General features: G+C 44.6%; 1 protein-coding gene across 4 annotated transcripts in view; it reads right to left on the bottom strand.

Moving 5' to 3' along the window:
- Window positions 1-1,242: 1,242 nt before the first annotated feature.
- Window positions 1,243-19,638, bottom strand: part of Fbh1 (F-box DNA helicase 1) — a 37,210-nt gene continuing 18,814 nt past the window's right edge. For all 4 annotated transcript variants that reach the window (XM_090318839.1, XM_090318840.1, XM_090318838.1 and 1 more), the window contains exons 3-20: window positions 19,053-19,183; window positions 18,808-18,943; window positions 17,324-17,514; window positions 16,301-16,393; window positions 15,748-15,842; window positions 13,649-13,817; window positions 12,836-13,058; window positions 10,358-10,445; window positions 10,185-10,271; window positions 9,365-9,501; window positions 7,580-7,679; window positions 7,360-7,481; window positions 5,542-5,617; window positions 4,592-4,789; window positions 3,724-3,849; window positions 2,935-3,041; window positions 2,487-2,618; window positions 1,243-1,723 (exon numbers count right to left, since the gene is read on the bottom strand). In XM_090318839.1, coding sequence (XP_090174965.1) covers window positions 1,553-1,723; window positions 2,487-2,618; window positions 2,935-3,041; window positions 3,724-3,849; window positions 4,592-4,789; window positions 5,542-5,617; window positions 7,360-7,481; window positions 7,580-7,679; window positions 9,365-9,501; window positions 10,185-10,271; window positions 10,358-10,445; window positions 12,836-13,058; window positions 13,649-13,817; window positions 15,748-15,842; window positions 16,301-16,393; window positions 17,324-17,514; window positions 18,808-18,943; window positions 19,053-19,183 — 2,382 coding nt within the window. In that variant the 3' untranslated portion in view covers window positions 1,243-1,552. The remainder of the gene's footprint in view (window positions 1,724-2,486; window positions 2,619-2,934; window positions 3,042-3,723; window positions 3,850-4,591; window positions 4,790-5,541; window positions 5,618-7,359; window positions 7,482-7,579; window positions 7,680-9,364; window positions 9,502-10,184; window positions 10,272-10,357; window positions 10,446-12,835; window positions 13,059-13,648; window positions 13,818-15,747; window positions 15,843-16,300; window positions 16,394-17,323; window positions 17,515-18,807; window positions 18,944-19,052; window positions 19,184-19,638) is intronic.

Here is a 19,638-nt window from a genome sequence, read left to right as displayed (position 1 = left end):
CAGGACAGCGAGGGTAAACTGACTCAGGAAGTATAAGAGGCATAAAAAAATTCTACCAGGTGCAAGAGTTAAGACAGAACCAGGAAATAGGTTGAAAAATCATGAGAACAGCAAGAAACAGGATCAATTATTTAACAATGCACACACCTGTATTCATTACCCCATCCTCCCTCCTTTCTCTTTCAGATGTTAGAGAACTACTGTTCCAAAAGACTAACTGGTTCAGGAATAGAAAATGCCTGGTTAGCAGAACCATCAAAAAAGGACCACCAAAAACTGACATACATTGTTACCCTTTGTAAGGCCAACCAACAGAGATCTTTTCCCATGCATTAATGGTAATATCAAAACAAGGTACTTGGAAAGTTGCTAGGCAACGAAGTTGCTAGGCAACTGGTCATTCAAGTGACCATCCTGTATTAGAAAGCCCAGCCCAGTTAGGGGACATAAAGACCCGAGTAAGCCAGGCACTGACGGCTCACACCTAAGCTCCTAGCTACTCAGAAGGCTGAAATCTGAGGATCGACGTTCAAAGCCAGCCTTGGCAGGAATGTCCATGAGACTCATCTCTAACCACCAGAAAACCAGAAATGGTAGAATATTGGGGGCCGAGTAACCCCATGTCTAATAACTTCCTGCTGAGACAAGGCAAGGAGCAAGACTTACTTGATTACCATTGGTTACAAATGTGTTATTGTTTATCCCTTTCTGCTGAGACCTAGAGTGAGGGTATATTCGCTGGAGGGACTGCCCCAGGAGGGGGTTTTATTGGAGGGAGAGAGATTTTCCTGCCTTGATGAAGCTGCGTGGCGTCTCTGTTCGCGCTCCGGGGAAGGAAGGCTGAGTGCGGGAGGACAGTGGGCCCTCTCCTCTCACGGCTTGGACTCATCGGGGTGTGTTTTTCCCCATCCCTCCCAGTCGAGAGGGACTGGGGATGAAGGACCCTGACAGTAGAGCACTAGGAACAGAGCTTAGGCCCTGAGTTCAGCTCCACTGACCATAACTCCCCAACCCCCTTCAAAAAAACAAACAAAAAAGGCCTGAGTCAGAGACTGCAAACACGTGTCTTCTGTGTCTGATGTGACTTGCTCACTATAATGACAGACACATACCATAACTTTTCATGGGCAGCCTCTCGTGACAGAAAAATGGCCGGCGAGGGTCACGTGATCAGCAACATGCTGCTGAAAGCAAAAAAAATACGGAGAGTTGGAGAAAGTTCAGAAATGACAGTGTTGAAGCTAGGTGTCACAGTGGCATGTCAGTGCAATGCCTGTTTAATTGAAACCTTGTAATAAAAGTTTAAATACATAAAATGTAGTTTGCTTTTTTTTATATCAAAAGAACTTCCCCCACTCCCCTGACCTGATAGACACGGAGGACAGGCAAGTGGAAAATTGGCTATTGTAGGGGACAGAGAAATGGCAGGTCCAACTCCGGCTGGTGTCTTCTTCCTCAGCTAATGGTCCGTGATGGAACTCCCAGTCTCCGGTGAGCAGGAAGCCCGCACTGGCTGTCCGCAGCACGTGGAGCCACCGCAGGCCACTCCGTGTCAGAAGACGAGGAAGAGCAGGGCTTCATGCCTGGGCAGGACGATGTTCTCCACTGTGCGTTCCATGGCCCGCACCTGCTCTGGGGCGGCCGTCAAGAAGGCCAAAGGCCCGATCCGTTGCTCTGCACACGAGTGGCACAGGTATCCACCCTGGTTTTCCTTCCTGTTGCTCTGTGGTGCAGGATAAACAAGAGGTAAGACAACAACCTAGCAACGAGGACTTCCCACCCCCAAGTGCTGAGTTCTCGTCGTGGAGGCCATGTGACAGGAACTGTGATCCTGACAGACACCAGCCCTCCCAGCAGTCTACCATCTAGCGCAGACGCCACTCTACCACGTTCCCCCTGAGAAGTAACCGGGCTTCCTCTGGTCAAGAGATGAAGAGATAGAAGTGACTCAAGTGGTACAACTCCAGCCTTGAGATGAAAGGGCACAGCAAGAGTGTGAGGTCGAGTTCAAGTCCCAGGATGAGCAAAAGCATGGAGGGAAGAACGAGGTTCTGGAGTGAAGGAGCCTATGCATCCTTTGTGCAAGGCTCTGATTTGGGCCCCAAACACCAAATAACTAAAAAAATAAAAAAATACGAGCGCCAGAGAGAGAATGACACCCAAGCAAAACTGAACAAGGTTCTGCGGAGGAAAACAAAATAAACCCCAAAACTCTAGTCCCACCCTCACTTCCCCAATGGAAAGGCTTATTAGCACATCCAGACAGGCAGCAAGGCCCAGACAGCAAGGACCACGGTGACTCCTGCCTATTCCACCTGACATGCGGGCGGCCCTCACCTCCGCCGGGCTTGTACCCATGAGAAGCTCTTCGGAAAGGCTCACACACATTTCTCTTTGGTTTACCCCAAGGCCCAAGTAAGTAAGCACATTGCCTATGAGTGAGGCCATGCATATGGCAGCCTCCAACCCCCGAAGCACAGACGTACGTAAGTGATGGGCAGTTTCTTCATGGTGAGGACCGTGTCGACGGGGATGGCGTTACTGCACTGGCCCACACAGCAGCGGACCACTCCTGTTTTTAAGACATTACTCGTCAGCTCTGCTTGCAGGAAGTACTCCTGGAAGGAAAGAGCCAGACAGAGATGAACTGCGACCTTCTGACCTAACCTGAAAAGCACCGACTGCCTGGCTTTCACTTTGTGGCTCCAAGACGTAGAGTGCTAGCCTTGAGTGAAAGTTTCAGGGAGGAATCTGGGAAGGAGCCATACTCTATTTTACTGCTGGGAACTCTTCGTGCACAAGCAGTTGGCTTCTATACACCCAGGAAACCACCCAACATCTGGATCCGAAAGCCTGTGAAAGCCAGCTCGATTCCTCAAACCAAACAGCATTCAAATGCTCGTGAAGTAAGTCGGGCTTTCCCGTTCCTCTTACCCCAGCAAGAGTCAAAATGTTTTCCAGTGATTTGGTCATTATGAGACGCTTCTTGGCACGAGTTACTGCAACATACAGTAAATTCCATTCATCCTCAGAAAATGACTCTAAAGGAAAGGAAACACAGTCAGCTCAAAGCCTCTCTCTGAACCATATGTTTTCATTCAAATATACTCAACCCCAAAAATATCTCTCTACATTTTCTGGCTGTATATACACAATTTTCTTACAAATAGCAACCATAAAAATAAACAAGGACCTCACAGACGAGTAGCAAGAAATGCTGGGGTTTTTTTCTTTTCTTTTTTAGCTCGACCATAAATCCTAAACTATGTTAACTCGTACCACACCTGCAATGTCCCTGATGGATGCAGATACACGTCGTCCATACACCCAAGAGGTGGATGGAGAAACTGAGGCTCACAGAGGAAAAGTCGCTCATCCATGTGGGGCCAGTATGAATCAAGTGCCAGAGCTGGACCCAAGTCTGCTGGTACCTATGCGCTTTCCCTTCCCACTTCCCAGTGGGCTCACTCAGATGAATGAGGAAATGTGTTACATTATCACAGAGAAGGAAGACACCCCGGAGAGAGGAACACCCTCTGGAAGTTAGCCTTTTCTATAAACCTCAGCATTAATAATCAAGAGTTTAGATTAATGGTATTGTTTTTGGTTCCTTCTAAAAGGACCACGGCAAGAGAACACATGAAGTTAAGGCACTCAGAGGGAACATGCAACCAACTGGAACCTACTAAAATACATGTCAAAAGTACCAGTCAGTGTCCTTACCAACTCTAAAATGAGGAAGCTGGGCAAGGTTATGCCTGGCACAAGGCACTTTCACAAAATCATCCAGAACGTGCACAGTGTCAAACTCCAGGCCCTTGGCTTTGTGTACAGTGCCCAAGATATACTCTAGGACAGAAAAACAACTGTTAGGGAGGGTCTCGGAGGAGGCTTTGTGGGGAACGCAAAATTTATCATCAGGAAAAAAAAAAAGCTGAGAGGAAAAGCAAAAACACTGTTACCTAAATTATTATTAATCCTGGGAGGAACACCCAGGATTGCCACTAGAACCACAGCCGACATGACCTGACCCACCCTATCTCTACTCTTCACATCTGGAGGGGGAGAAACCCAGAAGAGGGTGGGTAAATTGGTTAGCATAATCTCTGGTGGAGCTGGGACTAGAAAAATCTCATTCTACTGGCTTCAAAGTGGCCTAGCAATAAAGAAGGCCCTGCTTTGCTCCCTTTTTGTCATTATTTAATTATATTTAACTTAATGCTGTATAACCACCCCAGGGCCTTATCTACCCCTTTCTCCTAATAATAAATGCCCTCTCTTCCAACACAAAAGCAGACAAAAGCTTTCGAAGGCTATCCACAGTTACTGATACTTGATGTGGGTAGAGAAACAGCAGAGGGAAGACCCTGTGACTCTTCATCTCCAATTAACCACTTAAAAACTGGAAGTGGTGCTGTGGCTCAAAGTGGTAATGTTAGCCTTGAGCACAAGAGTTCAGGGACAGTACCCAGGCCCCAAGGTCAAGCCCCACAGCTAATAAAAAAAGAAGGAAGGAAGGAAGGAGTAGGGAAGGGAAGGGAAGGGAAGGAATGAACACTGAAAGGAAAGAAAGAACAAACTGCTTTCTTACCTGCAAAGTCCAAGTCCTCTATGTGGCATCTTTCTATCCTTTCCACCAGTTCTGGAATTCTGATATTGTATTTTTCGACTACCGCAATCTTTGCTTCAAGCTCCTTGTCCTCAGCAGCGGTCACATACCTCTTAAAGCCACTGAAGCCTTCCCTGTGCACCCATCTTCGGATGAACCTGTCCCTGATGACGAGGTTTCCTAAGAAGGGATGCACACAGTTGGATGGAGGTAGACTATTAAATGTGCACTCCCAACCACGCACCAAGGCAGATGGCGGGGTTGGGATGGCATCACTAACTTGCTGCGTGTCCCCGGGGAAGTCAGTGTGGAGCTCTCTCCACTTCCACAGGGACCAACAGGCTGTATCCATGGGCCTCACCTACTGCACAGGATTTGAGGCAGCACAGTCCAAAGGCAAAGAAAAACGAGAAGCTACCATCTGGGGCCCGCATGAAAGTGGTGATGGATAAAGCTGCCCAGGCCGACGGATGCAGGGGAAGACAGCCGAGGGACGGCAGCAGATAGCAGGAGGCTTGTGGGACAAAGGCCCTGGAAGTCTTATTACCTTTGAAAACAGCAGGCTGAGGGCATGCCACTCTTTTTGTTTTGGTGCCAGTCCTGGGGCCGGAACTCAGGGCCTGTGCGCTGTCTCTGAGCTTTTTTTGTTCAAAGCTAGCACTCTATCTCTTGAGCCACAGCACCACTTTCAGCTTTTTCTCTGCGTGTGTGGTACTGAGGAATCAAACCCAGGGCTTCATGCACGCTAGGCAAGCACTCTACCACTCAGCCACATTCCCGGCCCTCCATTCTACTCTTTTTTAAAAAATTATTTTATTGTTGGGTGATGTAGAGAGATATCAAAACGATCTCCTCCTCCAGAAGGTCAACGAAAACCCTGACTCCTGGGAGCCCCCATCCCCGTCTCACGGTGAGGCCAGGCAACTACTCACGTTTCTTCCGTTCTTCCTCTGGCTGAAGAAGAGTCCAAATATCAATAATTCTATCCAGTCCAAATGATTTGATACCCTGAAAAAGTTGGTTGGTGGAGTGTTTTGTGTTGCTTTTGAACATAACAAAATAAAACAAAAGCAGGGATAGGATTTTACAGTAAGGTGGTTTCTTGGAAATGGATCGCCCATTGAACCCACAGAAGTGGGGAACTTTTATCAAGCAGAAAGCACTGAGCTAGAATAGGGCAAGAAATTCAGAATTTACAAATTCTCTTTTACCCTGTGATCATAAGAAGGGCAAGACAGGAGCTTTCTCTTCAACAGAAGGACAATTTGAACAGACCTTCCAGGAATAGAAATTATGTTACCAAGTAATAAACACACTTGAGAATACTTAACATTGTTTCTTAAGAGAAAGAGCCACTGAATGCCTGAAGTCCATGCTGTGATTCTGAAGGTCAGCCTTTGGGGAGGGCCTGAGGATACCACTGGTTAACCTTGTTCTAGCCAAGCAGTGCCACCTACCAAGTCCTGGTTTGCCCCAGTATTCCTATGGCACCAGGCCCAGATCAGAAGGCACACATGATAAAGGTTCTACCCTTCTCGGCCATTCATCTCTCAGGGAAAGGCATGAAAAACAATGACATACGGCACAGATCAATAGGACAGCAGATGTTATGACCCACAATCACATGTGCAATGGCATGTGCTACAGGCAGAGTGGATGAAGAAGGGGGAGGGAACTAACTTGCTTCTTCTCACACTTGCAAGGATGGGATTCACTTATAGTGAAAATGGCTAAATGCTAATAGAGGAAATAATACAAAGTCATCCCTCTAGCAATGAATGAAAACATGCTCATGTACTGAGTGAAAGAAAAAACAAGCATCTGATTCTTACGTATACAATAAATATAATTTTATACACAAATGCAGATCTATAAGGATAAAGATAACAATAACCATACCAGATAGGTTACATGAAATACAGGGATTGAAATTTTTCCCTTTAGTTCCAAATGTTCTTGTTTTTTGTTTTTTTGTTTTTTTTTTTTTAAAGTTAAATTTATTTCTTTTCTGTCCAGGAAAGACTCACCTCCTGAGTAGCTAGGATGCAAGGTATGAGCTATCGGTGACCAACCATATTTACTGAGTGCCTGCAACATAGTAAGGCCTTTTTACCATAAGTAAAAAATATAGGGCCAGGAGTTTGGTCCAGCAGTAGAGTACTTGCCTAGCATGTATGAAGGCCTGGGTTCGATTCCTCAGTACCACATACATAGAAAAAAGCCAGAAGTAGTGCTGTGGCTCAAGTGGTAGAGCTCTAGCCTTGAGAAAGCCCAAGGACAGGGCTCAGGCCCTGAGCTCAAGGCCCAGGCACGCAGATGTTGTGGTTTATCCCAAGCCACATGTTAGTGACAGAGGTGGAGCTGGAACCCAGGGGCCTCAGTCCATGTGTATTAATATAACTGGTGTGGCCTAAGTGTCACCAGCTCCACTATTCTCACACACATGGATGACACACAACAAGAAAAATCTCAGGGAGACAGTAGTCTCCCATCCAGAGCCAAGACTCATTTCTTTTAGAGTGGAAGAAAAGGTACTTGGTCCTTAGTGTGTCTGAGATCATGGGAATATTCTGATACCATAATTGTACGAGCCAGGAAGTAAGGACTTCAGATATGATATAGCCAATTAAGAACTCAAAAACCCAAAGGCTTTCTTGCAAGATGATCCTAATGAAACGGAACGTTTTTGGTGGTTATGTTTGCCCACTACGTTTCTGTGCGTGAAATGGTCCCCAGAAATTTACACTAACCCCAATCAAATGTATCCTGGAAGGTACTTCTCCTTCGGTCACCCTGACAGCCTCATCAAACACGTTGGCATTGGTCCGTGACAACAAGGCCACTTGTCCCTTCACATCGCCTCGAATGCCACCTTTGGGAAGAAAGCATACATTCCATGGCAGATCAAAAGAAAGACAGCAATTAATTTTCCAACTTGTAGCTTTCTAAAAGAGCAACTACAAGCCTTACTCTGATGGTTTCCTCCAACCAACGTCTTCTTCCTTACTCTCTTGCAGACATCCAAGATGGTAGCTCCCACGTAAGCTATTTCCACACCAAATCTAAAACTCTGTTGGAAGACAACAAACCAAAGCAGCTGTCAGCTAGCACTGCCAAGACCTGACTCGTGCTGCATGACCTGGGGGATGTGGAAATTTCCTAGAGTAAAAGGGAGCCTGGAGATCAACAAATTATTGATTTTATTTCTAAGGGTTTTGGTGGTTATTTTGTGTTGATAAGTTTCCATACATGGGCATACTAAAAATACTTGACCAGTACTTTTCTTGCACTGTCTGTCCCCACGCTCCTCAGCTCAAGGCTAGCACTCTATGACTTTGAGCCACAGCGCCATTTCTGGTTTTCAAGTGGTTAACTGGAGACAAGAGTCTCACAGCCTGGCTGTCTGGGCGGGCTCTAAACTGCAATCCTCAGGTCTCAGACCCCTGAGTAGCGAGGATTACAGGTGTGAGCCATCAGGCCCCCGTCTGACCAGTACTTTTGAAAAGCATTTTCTTGACTAATACTTCTCAAAGCTGTCAAGTCAACAAAAACAAGAAAAGTCTAAAAAATTCTCATAGCCAAGAAAAGCTTCAGGATGCGGCTATACCTAATGTGGTCTCCTAGATAGGTCCTAGAGCAGCAGAAAACGTTACTCAAAAACTATCAAGAAATCGTAATAAACTCTGTATCTTCATTTATAACAAACAATCGGCCATGGTTCATTAAATGTGGCAAGTGTTCTTCATTAATAGAAAATGTGAATCCTTAGGGATTATTAAGCTTATATGAGAACTAACCTGTCTATACTATCATTTCAGCTTTTCTGTAAATCTAAAAAAACATTAGGTCAATTTAAAAAGCACAACTTTTCTTCTGTCATCTTTAATGAGTACAAACAGATGGGAGTATAAGAAAATACAATCAGTTCACAGACCTCTCACTAACCTACAAAACTCTGTAGTGTATATTTGGACACAAGAAAACTCAAATCCCATAGGGTGAAGGAGTGCTTTTTACAACTGACAGAGGTCCCATAAAGAATACTTTTTTGAAACACCATTATAAGCTTCCCCCCCCTTCCCTGCCGAAATTAGCAAGTAGGATAGTGTTTGACATTTTTTTGCCAACTTCTTCTTTCATGTCTGGCTTCTCTTCCTTACATCTGCATTCAGTCTGGTGCTACATTACCTTGGCTAAAGTGTGGGAAGAAAATCTAGCCTCACACAGACGTGTGGCTGGAGAGGGAGGAGTGCTTATATAACGTTTACATAATGCTAGCACATGGGGAGTTCTTGTGCTCAGGATCTTTCAAAGTTTTGAAATTATTTGAAAGAGTCTTTTTTAAAAAAATTGTTATTGTAAAGGTGATGTACAGGAAGGTTACATAAGTCAGGTAATGAGTACATTTCTTTCTGAAGTGTCTCCCTTTCCCCTGCTCTCTCTGAGTACTTAAAAGTATGAATTTTGTCTTTGGCAACTTTCCTTAAAGGCACTGTGCTTTTCACTCATCTTTGAGAAAATGCCAAATACCCATCTCTACCTAACTTAAGGTGATCTGTCACCTTAAGAATGAAGCAACATGACTATTATGACAATAGTTTTGACTGTGTAGAACCACTGCTTACAGGAAGCGTATGTTCTATACTGTGAGCCTAGCACAGGCGCATACACAGTGCCTAGCACAGACAAAACTAGGAGGGGGCAGGAAATGTAATGTTTGCTTACGCTCGTGGGGAGCGAGGGGCAGAGACTTACCTGTGTGAGATAGAAGACGTGCGTGTGGGGAACCGTGAACAGAGCGTTGACGGCGCCTCGGAAGGTGTAGATCTGTTGGTGTGGGTCCCCTACAAAGATCTTCCCACATGGCTGAGACAGAACTATATTCATTATAGCTGCAACCAACAAGAGGAAGAGTGAGATACCCGAAGGACTCAAACCCATATCGCTAAAAGAAACCATATTCAAGAAAGAAAAGGACGTCCACGTGCTCAGTCCAAAGGAACAGTTTTTTAACAGTCAAAGGAAACAAGTTCTGGTTCTACAAATGCAAATGGATCTTTATCTCGGGGGGAAAATTTATAGGCAGATATAAAATGAGGCAAATTATTTTCTCTAATACTCTAAGACTCCAAAATTACCTAGAAAGTCATATTCATACCTCTTGAGAAATACGAAACCAACTTTTGCTGTAAACTGACTGTTCCCCCATTCAACATGAGTCTAGGTCTCTTATCTCTGGGTGAGCTCCTCAATGCACATTTTTGTTGTTTAGTTTTTCTTTCTAGTGCTGGGGGTCAAACTCAGGGCCTCGTACATGTGAGGCGAATACTCTGCCACTGAGCTATATCCCCAGCCCCACTTCAGGAAAACAGCTGGAGGAGGATCAATCTGTGCTGAGTGAGGAGAATAGACATCCTTAGCTAAATACAAAGGATTTCTGAATGACTAAATATCATTTGTTCTTCTTCTCTATCACCAATAAGAACAATCAACTCCTTCGATACATAGTCCTCTTACGTAATCCCGATGGTGTTTCTACGTATTGAGACTACTGAGGTCCCGAATGGTTTATCACCTGGGGTACAATCCTGAGCCTCATCCACGAAGATGGCGTCAAAAGAGGCAAGCAAAGGCTTGCTCAGCTGCCAGAGTTTCAAATAGCCTGGAAGAGGGGAACAGTGGGACTCAGAACTTACTTTCCTTAAGCACTTACTCCCAACGGCGAGTGAGATACAGAACGTTGCCTACCATCATGAGTCATTTGGTAAGCCTCTTCTTTGCATTCCCCTAGCTTTCGCATGTTGTCCCAGAGTCGGCTTGCTTCAAGGACACCATTCTACAAAGCAAGTGACACATGATCCAAAGTTTAAGAGCCTGGAAGAGAGAGTGAGCTGACATCTTGCTTTCAGTACCACATACAGCAGTATGAGCAAACGCATTATCAAGGAGAAAGGGATAGGCACCCTCCCAAAGCTGCACTTGAACACCATGGAGGTTTCAAATGCTGAGAGGAGGGAGAAGCTGGGCCCAGGTGAAGCATGTGAGAGCAGAGATCAAAGACCTCTCTGGCCGAAGAACCAGAGATGGCCCAGCTGCCATTAGATTCATTATGGATAGTCATGAAAATAATGAGAAATAAGCTGCGCACCGGACACTCACGCCTGTAAATTCTAGGTACTCAGAAGGCTGAGATCTGAGGATTGTGGTTCGAAGCTGGCACAGGCACGAAAGTCTGTGAGAGTCTTATCTCTAATAAACTACTCAGAAAAAGCTGAAGTGGGCCAGGAGTTTGGCCTAGTGGTAGAGTGCTTGCCTAGCATGCACAAAGACCCAGGTTCGATTCCTTGGTAACCACACACATAGAAAAGCCAGCAGTGGTGTTATGGCTTAAGTGGCAGAGCACTAGCCTTGAGAAAGCCCAAGGACAATGCTCAGGGCCTGAATTCAGTTCCCAGGACTGGCAAAAAAGATGGAAGTGACATTGTGGCTCAGGAGTGTTAGCCTTCAGAAAAAGAATCTCAGGGACAATGTCTAGGCTCTGAGTTCAAGCCTCAAGACTGGCACTAAAAAAAGAGAAATGGTTGAATAGACTTGATTTTACTAGTGACTTTTCTGCTAATAAAAATCAGTATAGAAATCATGTTGTGTGAGACAAGTCAAGACCAAAGGAACAAAAGGCGCATGGTATGTGCCTTAATATGTGGCTATTAGATCCAAACAGTGCAAGAGCGAGGACTCAATATTTGCATAACCAATGCTATGGACATGGTACGGGAAATATAAACACACCTATATAGACATACAAACTTATGATTCTATAGACATAATGTTTTATTACATTGATTAATACCTATCTATGATATACAAACCCTCAGCCTAATTTTAATTATGTTCTAAAATCTAAGTGCCAGTGATTGTATATAGAGATTCCCTTCTTGAATACTTGTTTGTTAAACTTGTCATTTGAGATATGATGCAAAAATTAATGTTAATAAATTCTTTAAAAAAATCAGTATAGAATCCATCACCAAAAGAATTAGAAAAGACTCCTGATCATTATATAAGACCAGATTCTAGGGCCTGAGGATGCAATCATAAGCTCTGTGGTAAAATCATTCAATGTCTGTTTTCGTGTGTTTAACAAGGAATTACTGTGAGGACTGAGATATCTGTGCATGGTCTTCACTGGAGAAAATACTGTACAATTCCCAGGTTCCACAGGGCATTGGTGCCTCATGTCTCAGTCGCTTCTCAGGTGACTGAGATCTTGGGGATCACAGCTGAAAGTCAGCCGGGGCAGAAAAGTCTCCGTGACACTCTTATTTTCAAATATGCACTCACAAACCAGAAGTGGCACTGTGGCTCAGGTGGTAGGCCTTGAGCACAAAGAGGCTCGGGGATGGTACCCAGGCTCCGAGTCCCAGCCCCAAACCAACAAATAAATACACAAATAAGTAATAAAACAATTCCCAGGTGCCATGTCAGGCCTATACCTTTATTTTTTATATATCTTTTGAATCTTCAAATGGCTGTACAAGAGGGTTATGTTTCTCCACATCAAATTATGCTTACAGTGCATCTTGATCAGTGACCATCTTCATCGTTCTCCTCCTCACCTATTTCTCCCCTCAGTTACATCAAGTTGTCCGCTTTTTTTTCTCATATGGAACATTGAATATTATGACTGCATTTGCCCTGAGAGACTTTAATTTCACCTATTTTCAACTTTTTGTGGGAAGGAATAAAAAGATAGAGATGGGGCTTGCATGAAGCCCTGGATTTGATTCCTCAGTACTGCATGCACAGAAAACACTGGAAGTGATGATGTGGCTCAAGTGATAGAGCTCTAGCCTTGAGCAAAAGGTGCCCAAGGACAGTGCCCAGGCTCTGAGTTTAAGCTGCAGGACCAGCAAAGAAAAAAAAGAAAGAAAGAAAGAAAGAAAGAAAGAAAGAAAGAAAGAAAGAAAGAACGAACGAAAGAAAGAAAGTAAGTTAGTTACTGGTAGCTTAAATCTGTGATCATGGCTACTCAAGAGGCTAAGATCTGAGGATCACACAGTTCACTGCCTGCCCAGGCAGAAAAATCTGTGAAAAATCAATTAACTAGCAGCAAAAAGCCACAAGTGGAGCTATGGCTCAAGTGGTAGGGTACCAGACTTGAGTGAAAAAGCCAAGCAAGACAGAAATAACACCAGATCCCTAAAACTAGGGACATTTGTTACTTACCAGCTTCTCACTCTGTTCAACCATGACTCTCTGTCCTTGGCTGTTCTTACACCAAATAGGCACGTGATCAATCGTCAGCTCTTCATCAGCGGAGGCAAAGAAGTTTTCCAAAGTCTTACACACTAGCTTGGCCCTGATGAACCCACCTTTCCCTTCAGCGAGAACGGAATTGACCATGAAAGGCGTTAACTTGAAGAGGTTCAACTTCTTCTTCAGCTGGTACCTGTAATGCACGTGCGGCGTGAATGCCATCCGGCTTTACTGCGGTGATGAGCGCCCCTCCGCGTCCCCTCACAAAGGTGAAACAGAACGCTTAGGAAGCCACAAAAGCCCTGACAAGTCTTTGCTCTGAATGGCTTTTGCTAGGGTTTCAGGAACAAACATATCACAGACCCACAAGAGGATTCTACTCATGGCAGATGCTACTATTCCTAGCAGGGGTCCAGGCTCCCCGAGGCCCAGAAATGGGATACTCAAAGCTCCTTGAAGCCATTGTGCACAAGAAGCCATGGGTGCCTGCAGGCCTCCCCACCCAGCCTTCTGAGGAAAGCCTGAGAGTGTCAGGATCTGCGACATCCTTATCTTTAATCAAGTCATTCTGACTGTCTGTGCTTCAATGCCAGGGAAATGACAATACGCCTCTCAGCAAAACATTATGTGGGAATAATATATTTTCCAGGAAAAAAAGAACCAATCACTAAAGCTGCCTGTAAATGAAGACAATATGTGGCGGGGTAAGTTCACACGAGATCATGAGGATCACACAAAACCCAGAAAGAGATGTGAGAATGGCACCCGCACGGCAATGCTCACTTCCGCCCGACGTGCCCGTAGGCCATGGAGTGAAAGGTTTTGCAGATGACATTACTGGGGAAGACCAGCTCGGCCTGCTTTGCGATGCTCTTGTTGAATGTTACATACAGAAATCTGCTCTGAGACCACTTCTCGGCGTACTTGACTAGGGTAGAGGTCTTCCCGGTGCCTGCAGAAGCCAAGAGGAGAGGATGTGACCCTATGCTCAAGAAAAATACGCCCCAAGGGGGGACCCCAGTCAGGTCTTGATCAGCTTCACTCTCCTCTGGCTTGAAATTAACTCTCTTGTCTGTTCTCCCTTCTCCATCGCTCAATTATTCTGTCACTTAGTTACCAAGGATTTCTGAACACCTACTACATGTTTAGCTCTGTGCTGAGCATTGTGAGATACTAAAAGAAGATATACTACAATCTAGCTGGAAATAAAACACCAACACAAGTGAAAGAACCAACACGAGAGCATAATGCCAACATAAGACAGGGAAAAAGAATATGAATCATCGGGGCTGGGAGTTTGGCCTAATGGTAGAATGCTTGTCTAGCAAGCACAAAGACAGGTTCGATTCCTTGGTATCATGTACATAGAAAAAGTCAGAAGTAGTGCTGAGGCTCAATTGCTAGAGTTCTAGTCTTGAGAAAGCCCAAGAACAGGGCGCAGGCCCTAAGTTCAAGCCCCATAACTGGTGGGGAAAAAAAAAGAATATAAATTATCAACAACAGAAATTTTACCTGCAGAAGAACAGGGTTGTTTTGAAGAACAGTGGAAAACTAAAGAAGCATTTAACAAATGATTAGTTGCAAGAGAACAAGTCAGGTACTGTTGGCTCAAGCCTATAATTCTAGCTACTTACGAGCCTGAGATCTGAGGATCATGGATGGAAGCCAGCAGGGACAGGAAAGTCAATAAGACTTTTATCGCCAATAAACTAGTTAGAAAAAGCCAGAAGTTGTACTGTGTCTCAGTGGTAGAGTGCCAGCCTTGAGCATAGAGAGGCTCGGGGACAGCACCCAGGCCCTGAGTTCAAGCCCCAGGACCATTGGAGGGGGGAGAGGAGCCAGGAGTACAGCCTACTGATAAAGTACCTGCCTAGAATGCATGAAGCCCTGGGTTCAATTCCTTGGTACTACATACACAGAAAAAGCTGGAAGTGGTACTGTGTGTGTCTCAAGTGGTAGAGAAAGCCCAAGGACAGTGCCCAGGCCCTGAGTTCAAGCCTCAGGACTGCCCCCCCCCAAAAAAGATAGTAACTGAATAGGATTCAAATAACTGAAGAAGACTTCATCAGGGAGATACAGAAATGATTAGAGTCAATGCACATGACAAAGGAAAAAAAGAAAAAGAAAAGAGAAAGAAAATGGAAAAATAAAGAAGGGATATAAGAAAAGGAGGGAAGAGAGGAGAGAGGAAGGGGAGGGGATGGGATGTGTCTTTGGAAAGACAGAACCAGCTTTGAATTCTAGTTCTACCATTATTTGCTTTGTAATCTAAAATAAATTTCTCAGAGCTTAAACTTCCATACGTGTAAGGCAATCAGCTTTTACAGAATGATGTTAAAGAGAATACGAAGCCAGTATACAACATGCATTTAATAAACTGTAGTTAGCAGGTAGAAAGGCAACAGAAAAAGGGTCCTAGGTAAAGAAAAATGTCATGAGAAAAGATTTAGATAAAAGACTGGCCAAGTACTTCAGGAGACTATATGATCAGTTCAGTGACAACATATTTAGGGAAGCAGCTAGAAATAATGAAGCAAGGGCCCTCAAGACATCACCTTATAAAACTAGAAAGCTACTGGAGCCCTTTAAGCTGATTAGTAATGGTCTAACTTTCCAGAAGCAATCCGTTACTGAGCACATACAATGGTAAGTGATGGTTTCAACCAATCCCACTGATAAATCCCACTAAATTATATCTATGAAATATTTGCCAAAACAGGAATTCTACTGTTGAAAATGTTCGAGAAGTACTCTTGGCCTATGGCTTCTGAGATTATCTGACTGAATTGTTTGATAAAGATCAAGGTAAAGATGTTCTGGCGGGTAATAGGAAGTGGAGGGAGTGATGGAAAGAGCCTGGAACATGCTATGAACTCCCTTACCTGCAAAGGCCATAATTTTTACCACTTGGAGAGGCTCCATCTTATGGTTCAGAATCAGCTGTTGCTCATGTGTAAGTTGAATGGATGTTTTCTTGCTATAATCATCACAAAAGAGAAATTTAAAAAGGAGGAAAAAAAAAGAAAAAAGTAATGAAAAAGTGCAAGGAATTGACTGTCTAAAAACCAAATGAGCGTGAATTAATGCACCTTCTATCTGGCAAATATCATGTAACCCTTTTATTAATTACAATAAAAAATATATTTAAAATAAAATAAAATAAAAACCAAATGAGCAAACTGGATAACCAGGAGTTGACCCAAAACAGGCCTCCACTTAAGACGATTAAAAATGCTCTAAAACCAGATTGTCATATTGGCTACACAACTCAGTAAAGCTACTCAAAAATCACTGAATTATACTCTTTGAATGGATGAAATTTACACAATGTACACTATGCCATAATAAAAATGTTAAAGTAAAATGTCTCCCCTCCTTACTTAGCAGAATCCATAATGGAAGAGAAAGCGCATGCATATATATACACATACATACCCTGATGTGACAGATGGCTCTTCTTTAACTTCAGTGGCCTGAGTATTAGAATTCTCCTGAAGATATAGGCAGTAGAAAATGTTGTAGTGAATCCTATAAGGCAGAAATCTGTATTAAAAGACCTTCAAGGGGCCAAGAGTTTGGCCTAGTGGTTAAAGTGTTTGCCTAGCATGCATGAAGACCCGGGTTCGATTCCTTGGTACCACATACGTACAAAAAAGCCGGAATTGGTGCTGAGGCTCAAGTGGTAGAGCTCTAGCCTGGAGAAAGTCCAAGGACAGTGCTCAGGCCCTGAGCTCAAGCCCAGGACTGGCAAAAAAAAAAAAAAAAAAAAAAGACCTTCAAAGTTTGGTCATAATCTATGTCTCTAGAGGTGACAGTATCTCTCTAAGGTGACAGAAGCACTCTCAGGAAACAGTTCTGAGCAAGGCACTTGTTTCTATGTATGACTGTCAAAAAGAGAACAAGATGGGGCCGTGCAACCCATGGAACAGGAACTCTAGATATAACCTCAAAACTGATCTGGGTATGGTAATCCCAGCAACTCAAGAGGAAGAGAAAAGAGGATGTCAGTTCAAGGCCAGAAAAAATTAGCACCTGACCCTATCTTAAAAAAACAAACAAACAAGGGGGGGGAGGGAAATGGGTACATGTGAAAGGGTATCAATGTATGTGAATTAATGCACCTTCTATCTGGCAAATATCATGTAACCCTTTTACTAATTACAATTAAAAAAAAAAAAACAAAAAAAAAACCCCATAAAAAAAACCCCAACCTGCCTAGAAAACCTAAGGCCTCGAGAGTTCTGTCCTTGGTGCCTCAGAGAGGAAGGGAAGTACGGAGGGAATGAAAAAGCAGTAAAATCCACTTAACGCCGGCACAGCATGCTTACTGCCTTTCCCCCTGGGGTCTCTTCATTCCAGGTGGCTTGCCAGATGTTGCTGCTGGCAAGTGGGAGGGGGCACTGGCGCGGGTGGGGCCTTATCGTCCTTCTCAGGTCTCCTCGCTCCTCCCCCCCTCACCTATTGCTGATGTTGATCCCCTTCTCCCTCATGGCGTAGAGGAGCACAGCGATACAGTATAAGGTTTCGGTGACATCTGGCACGGTCACCGTGGAGCCGGGTCTCCTGAGACAGAACAGCAGCTGCTGGATGTCGTGGACACCGCTGGAGAGAAGCACCATGGCTGCCACCAAGGCCCAGACGTTAACGCCCTGTGAAGTGAGGCAGGGGGGCTGAGAGGAGTGGCTCCGGCAGAGGACATAATCGGCAGGATCTGCACCAGAAAACTCAGGGATATCTGAACTGAGCCCAAGAGGCTCAAATGAGATTTGGGAAGCCATGGGACCTTTCCTTTTGCTCTAGATTCCTTCTCCTCACTTTCAGGTTTGAAATCCTGATTTTCTTTAGGGTTAAAGAGCATTAATAAAGTACTGAACATGAAACCTTGCATGGAAATGAAGTCTCTTCTCTTTGCCCCATCGCTCCTTTCTAGGTCAGTATGAGCTCCCCAAGTCCTCAGTGCCAACCTGGGAGGCACAAAAGATGAAGATATAGCAGAGTACAATGGTCCATGCCTGTAATGCCAGCACTCGGGAGACTGAGGCAGAAGGATCAAGTGTTAACAGGCCAGTCTGGACTACGTGGTGAGTTCCAGGTAAGGATGGGCTACATCGTAACTCCCAGTCTCAAAACACAAAAGACAGAAACACAAAGCAGTGCAGTCTTTAGAGATATCATGGCTCACATTACAACATTAATTTATTTTTCTATTATTTAATAATGATTAGACGTTTTTTGGGGGGCAGTTATGGGACTTGAACTCGGGGCTTGGGCACTGTCCTTGAGTGTTCTCAAGGGTAGAGCTCTACCACTTGAGCCACAGCACTGCTTCCGGCTTTTTCTGTGTATGTGGTACTGAGGAATTGAGCTCGGGGCTTCATTCGTGGAAGGCAAGCACTCTACCGCCAGGCGACATTCCTGGCCTAAATGTGAAGTTAAATACACATTAAATACATTATTTTAAATGTACTCTATGAAGATAATAACGTTCTATTTGGGGAAATCTAAGTAAATGTCGACTAACACAGAAGGAGTTAATTAACAATGGGAACATTGTTCTTGTTCTTTTTTTTTGCCAGTCCTGGGGACTGAACTCAGGGCCTGAGCACTGTCCTTGGATTTTCTGAAGGCTAGTACTCTATACTACCTGAGCCAGCACGTCTGGCTTTTTTATGTACGTGGTACTAAGGACTCGAATCTGGGTCTTTGTGCATGCTAGGTAAGCACTCTTCAAGAGAACAGGAAATGGCTTCTTAAAATGACTTCCACATCCAAGCATCTGGAATTACATGGCCCTCTATTTCTCCAAAGGGACCCACAATGAGATGAATGCTTCAACGCAGAGATTACATAGCGGTTTTGAAATTAAACTTTCAGCGTCAATCGACTTTCTTCCCTTGAAAACCCACTGCCCCGACCGTGCCGTGGGTCCCCTCTCAGCGTACCCCAGCAGCCATGTAGAGGTCGGGCAGGAACTGCCGCACGCACGCCTCCGCCTGGGGAAGGAGAGGGTGATCCCTCAGACTCCACAGCACCCTCTGGGGGTCTACACTTGGGGAGCACTTAGTGGTGGCTGTGTATCTGCAAAACATTCAGAGGCAAATCCTTAAGGCAGAGTGCGGGTGGGGCGTGAGCAGCAATGCAGGAGAAGGACGTGAGGCCTCTCCCTGGCTCCAGGCAAGAAACGCACCGTATGAGGTTCAGCACACACAAGTCTGACTCCTTGTCTATGCCACAGTTCAAGAGGATGCCGTCCACTTTGCTCACAGCTTGCTCTTCATTCATCAGGTATCGATGATAAAGCTTTTTCCAAGGAATGAACTGTGTGGTTAGAAAACAGAACAAAATACCATGCAGGCAACAGCTGTTAGAAAGAAAACCAGGCCACAAACACATAGACAACCTTCTCTATCGACTCACTTAAGAGTTCACAATTCAGAGGCTAAGCAAATCAGGTAGAAATACTGTACCACATCTGGGGGAAACCAGGAAAACTGGGGTCTTGGTTCTAGCAGTAATTTGCTACAGAGTCTGGAAAAAGCTAATGACTGAGCTTCCTTATCAGAAACATCAGGACACTATAAAACTTCAGAGTTTCAGCTGGGCACAGAGGCTCATGCCTGTAATCCTAGCTTTTCAGGAGGCTGAGATCTGAGGATCATGGTTCAAAGCCAGCCTGAACACTAAAGAATGTGAGACTCTTATCTCCAATTAACCAATAGAAAACCGAATGTGGGGCTGTGGTTTAAGGAGTAGGGCAGTATCTTTGAGAGCTG

The sequence above is a fragment of the Megascapheus bottae genome, chromosome 26 (assembly GCF_031878675.1).
Source record: "Megascapheus bottae isolate mThoBot1 chromosome 26, mThoBot2.hap1, whole genome shotgun sequence".
In the NCBI taxonomy this organism is placed as follows: Eukaryota; Metazoa; Chordata; class Mammalia; order Rodentia; family Geomyidae; genus Megascapheus; species Megascapheus bottae.
Note: the sequence above shows the minus strand (reverse complement) of the source record. Positions and strands in the feature narration are given on the sequence as shown.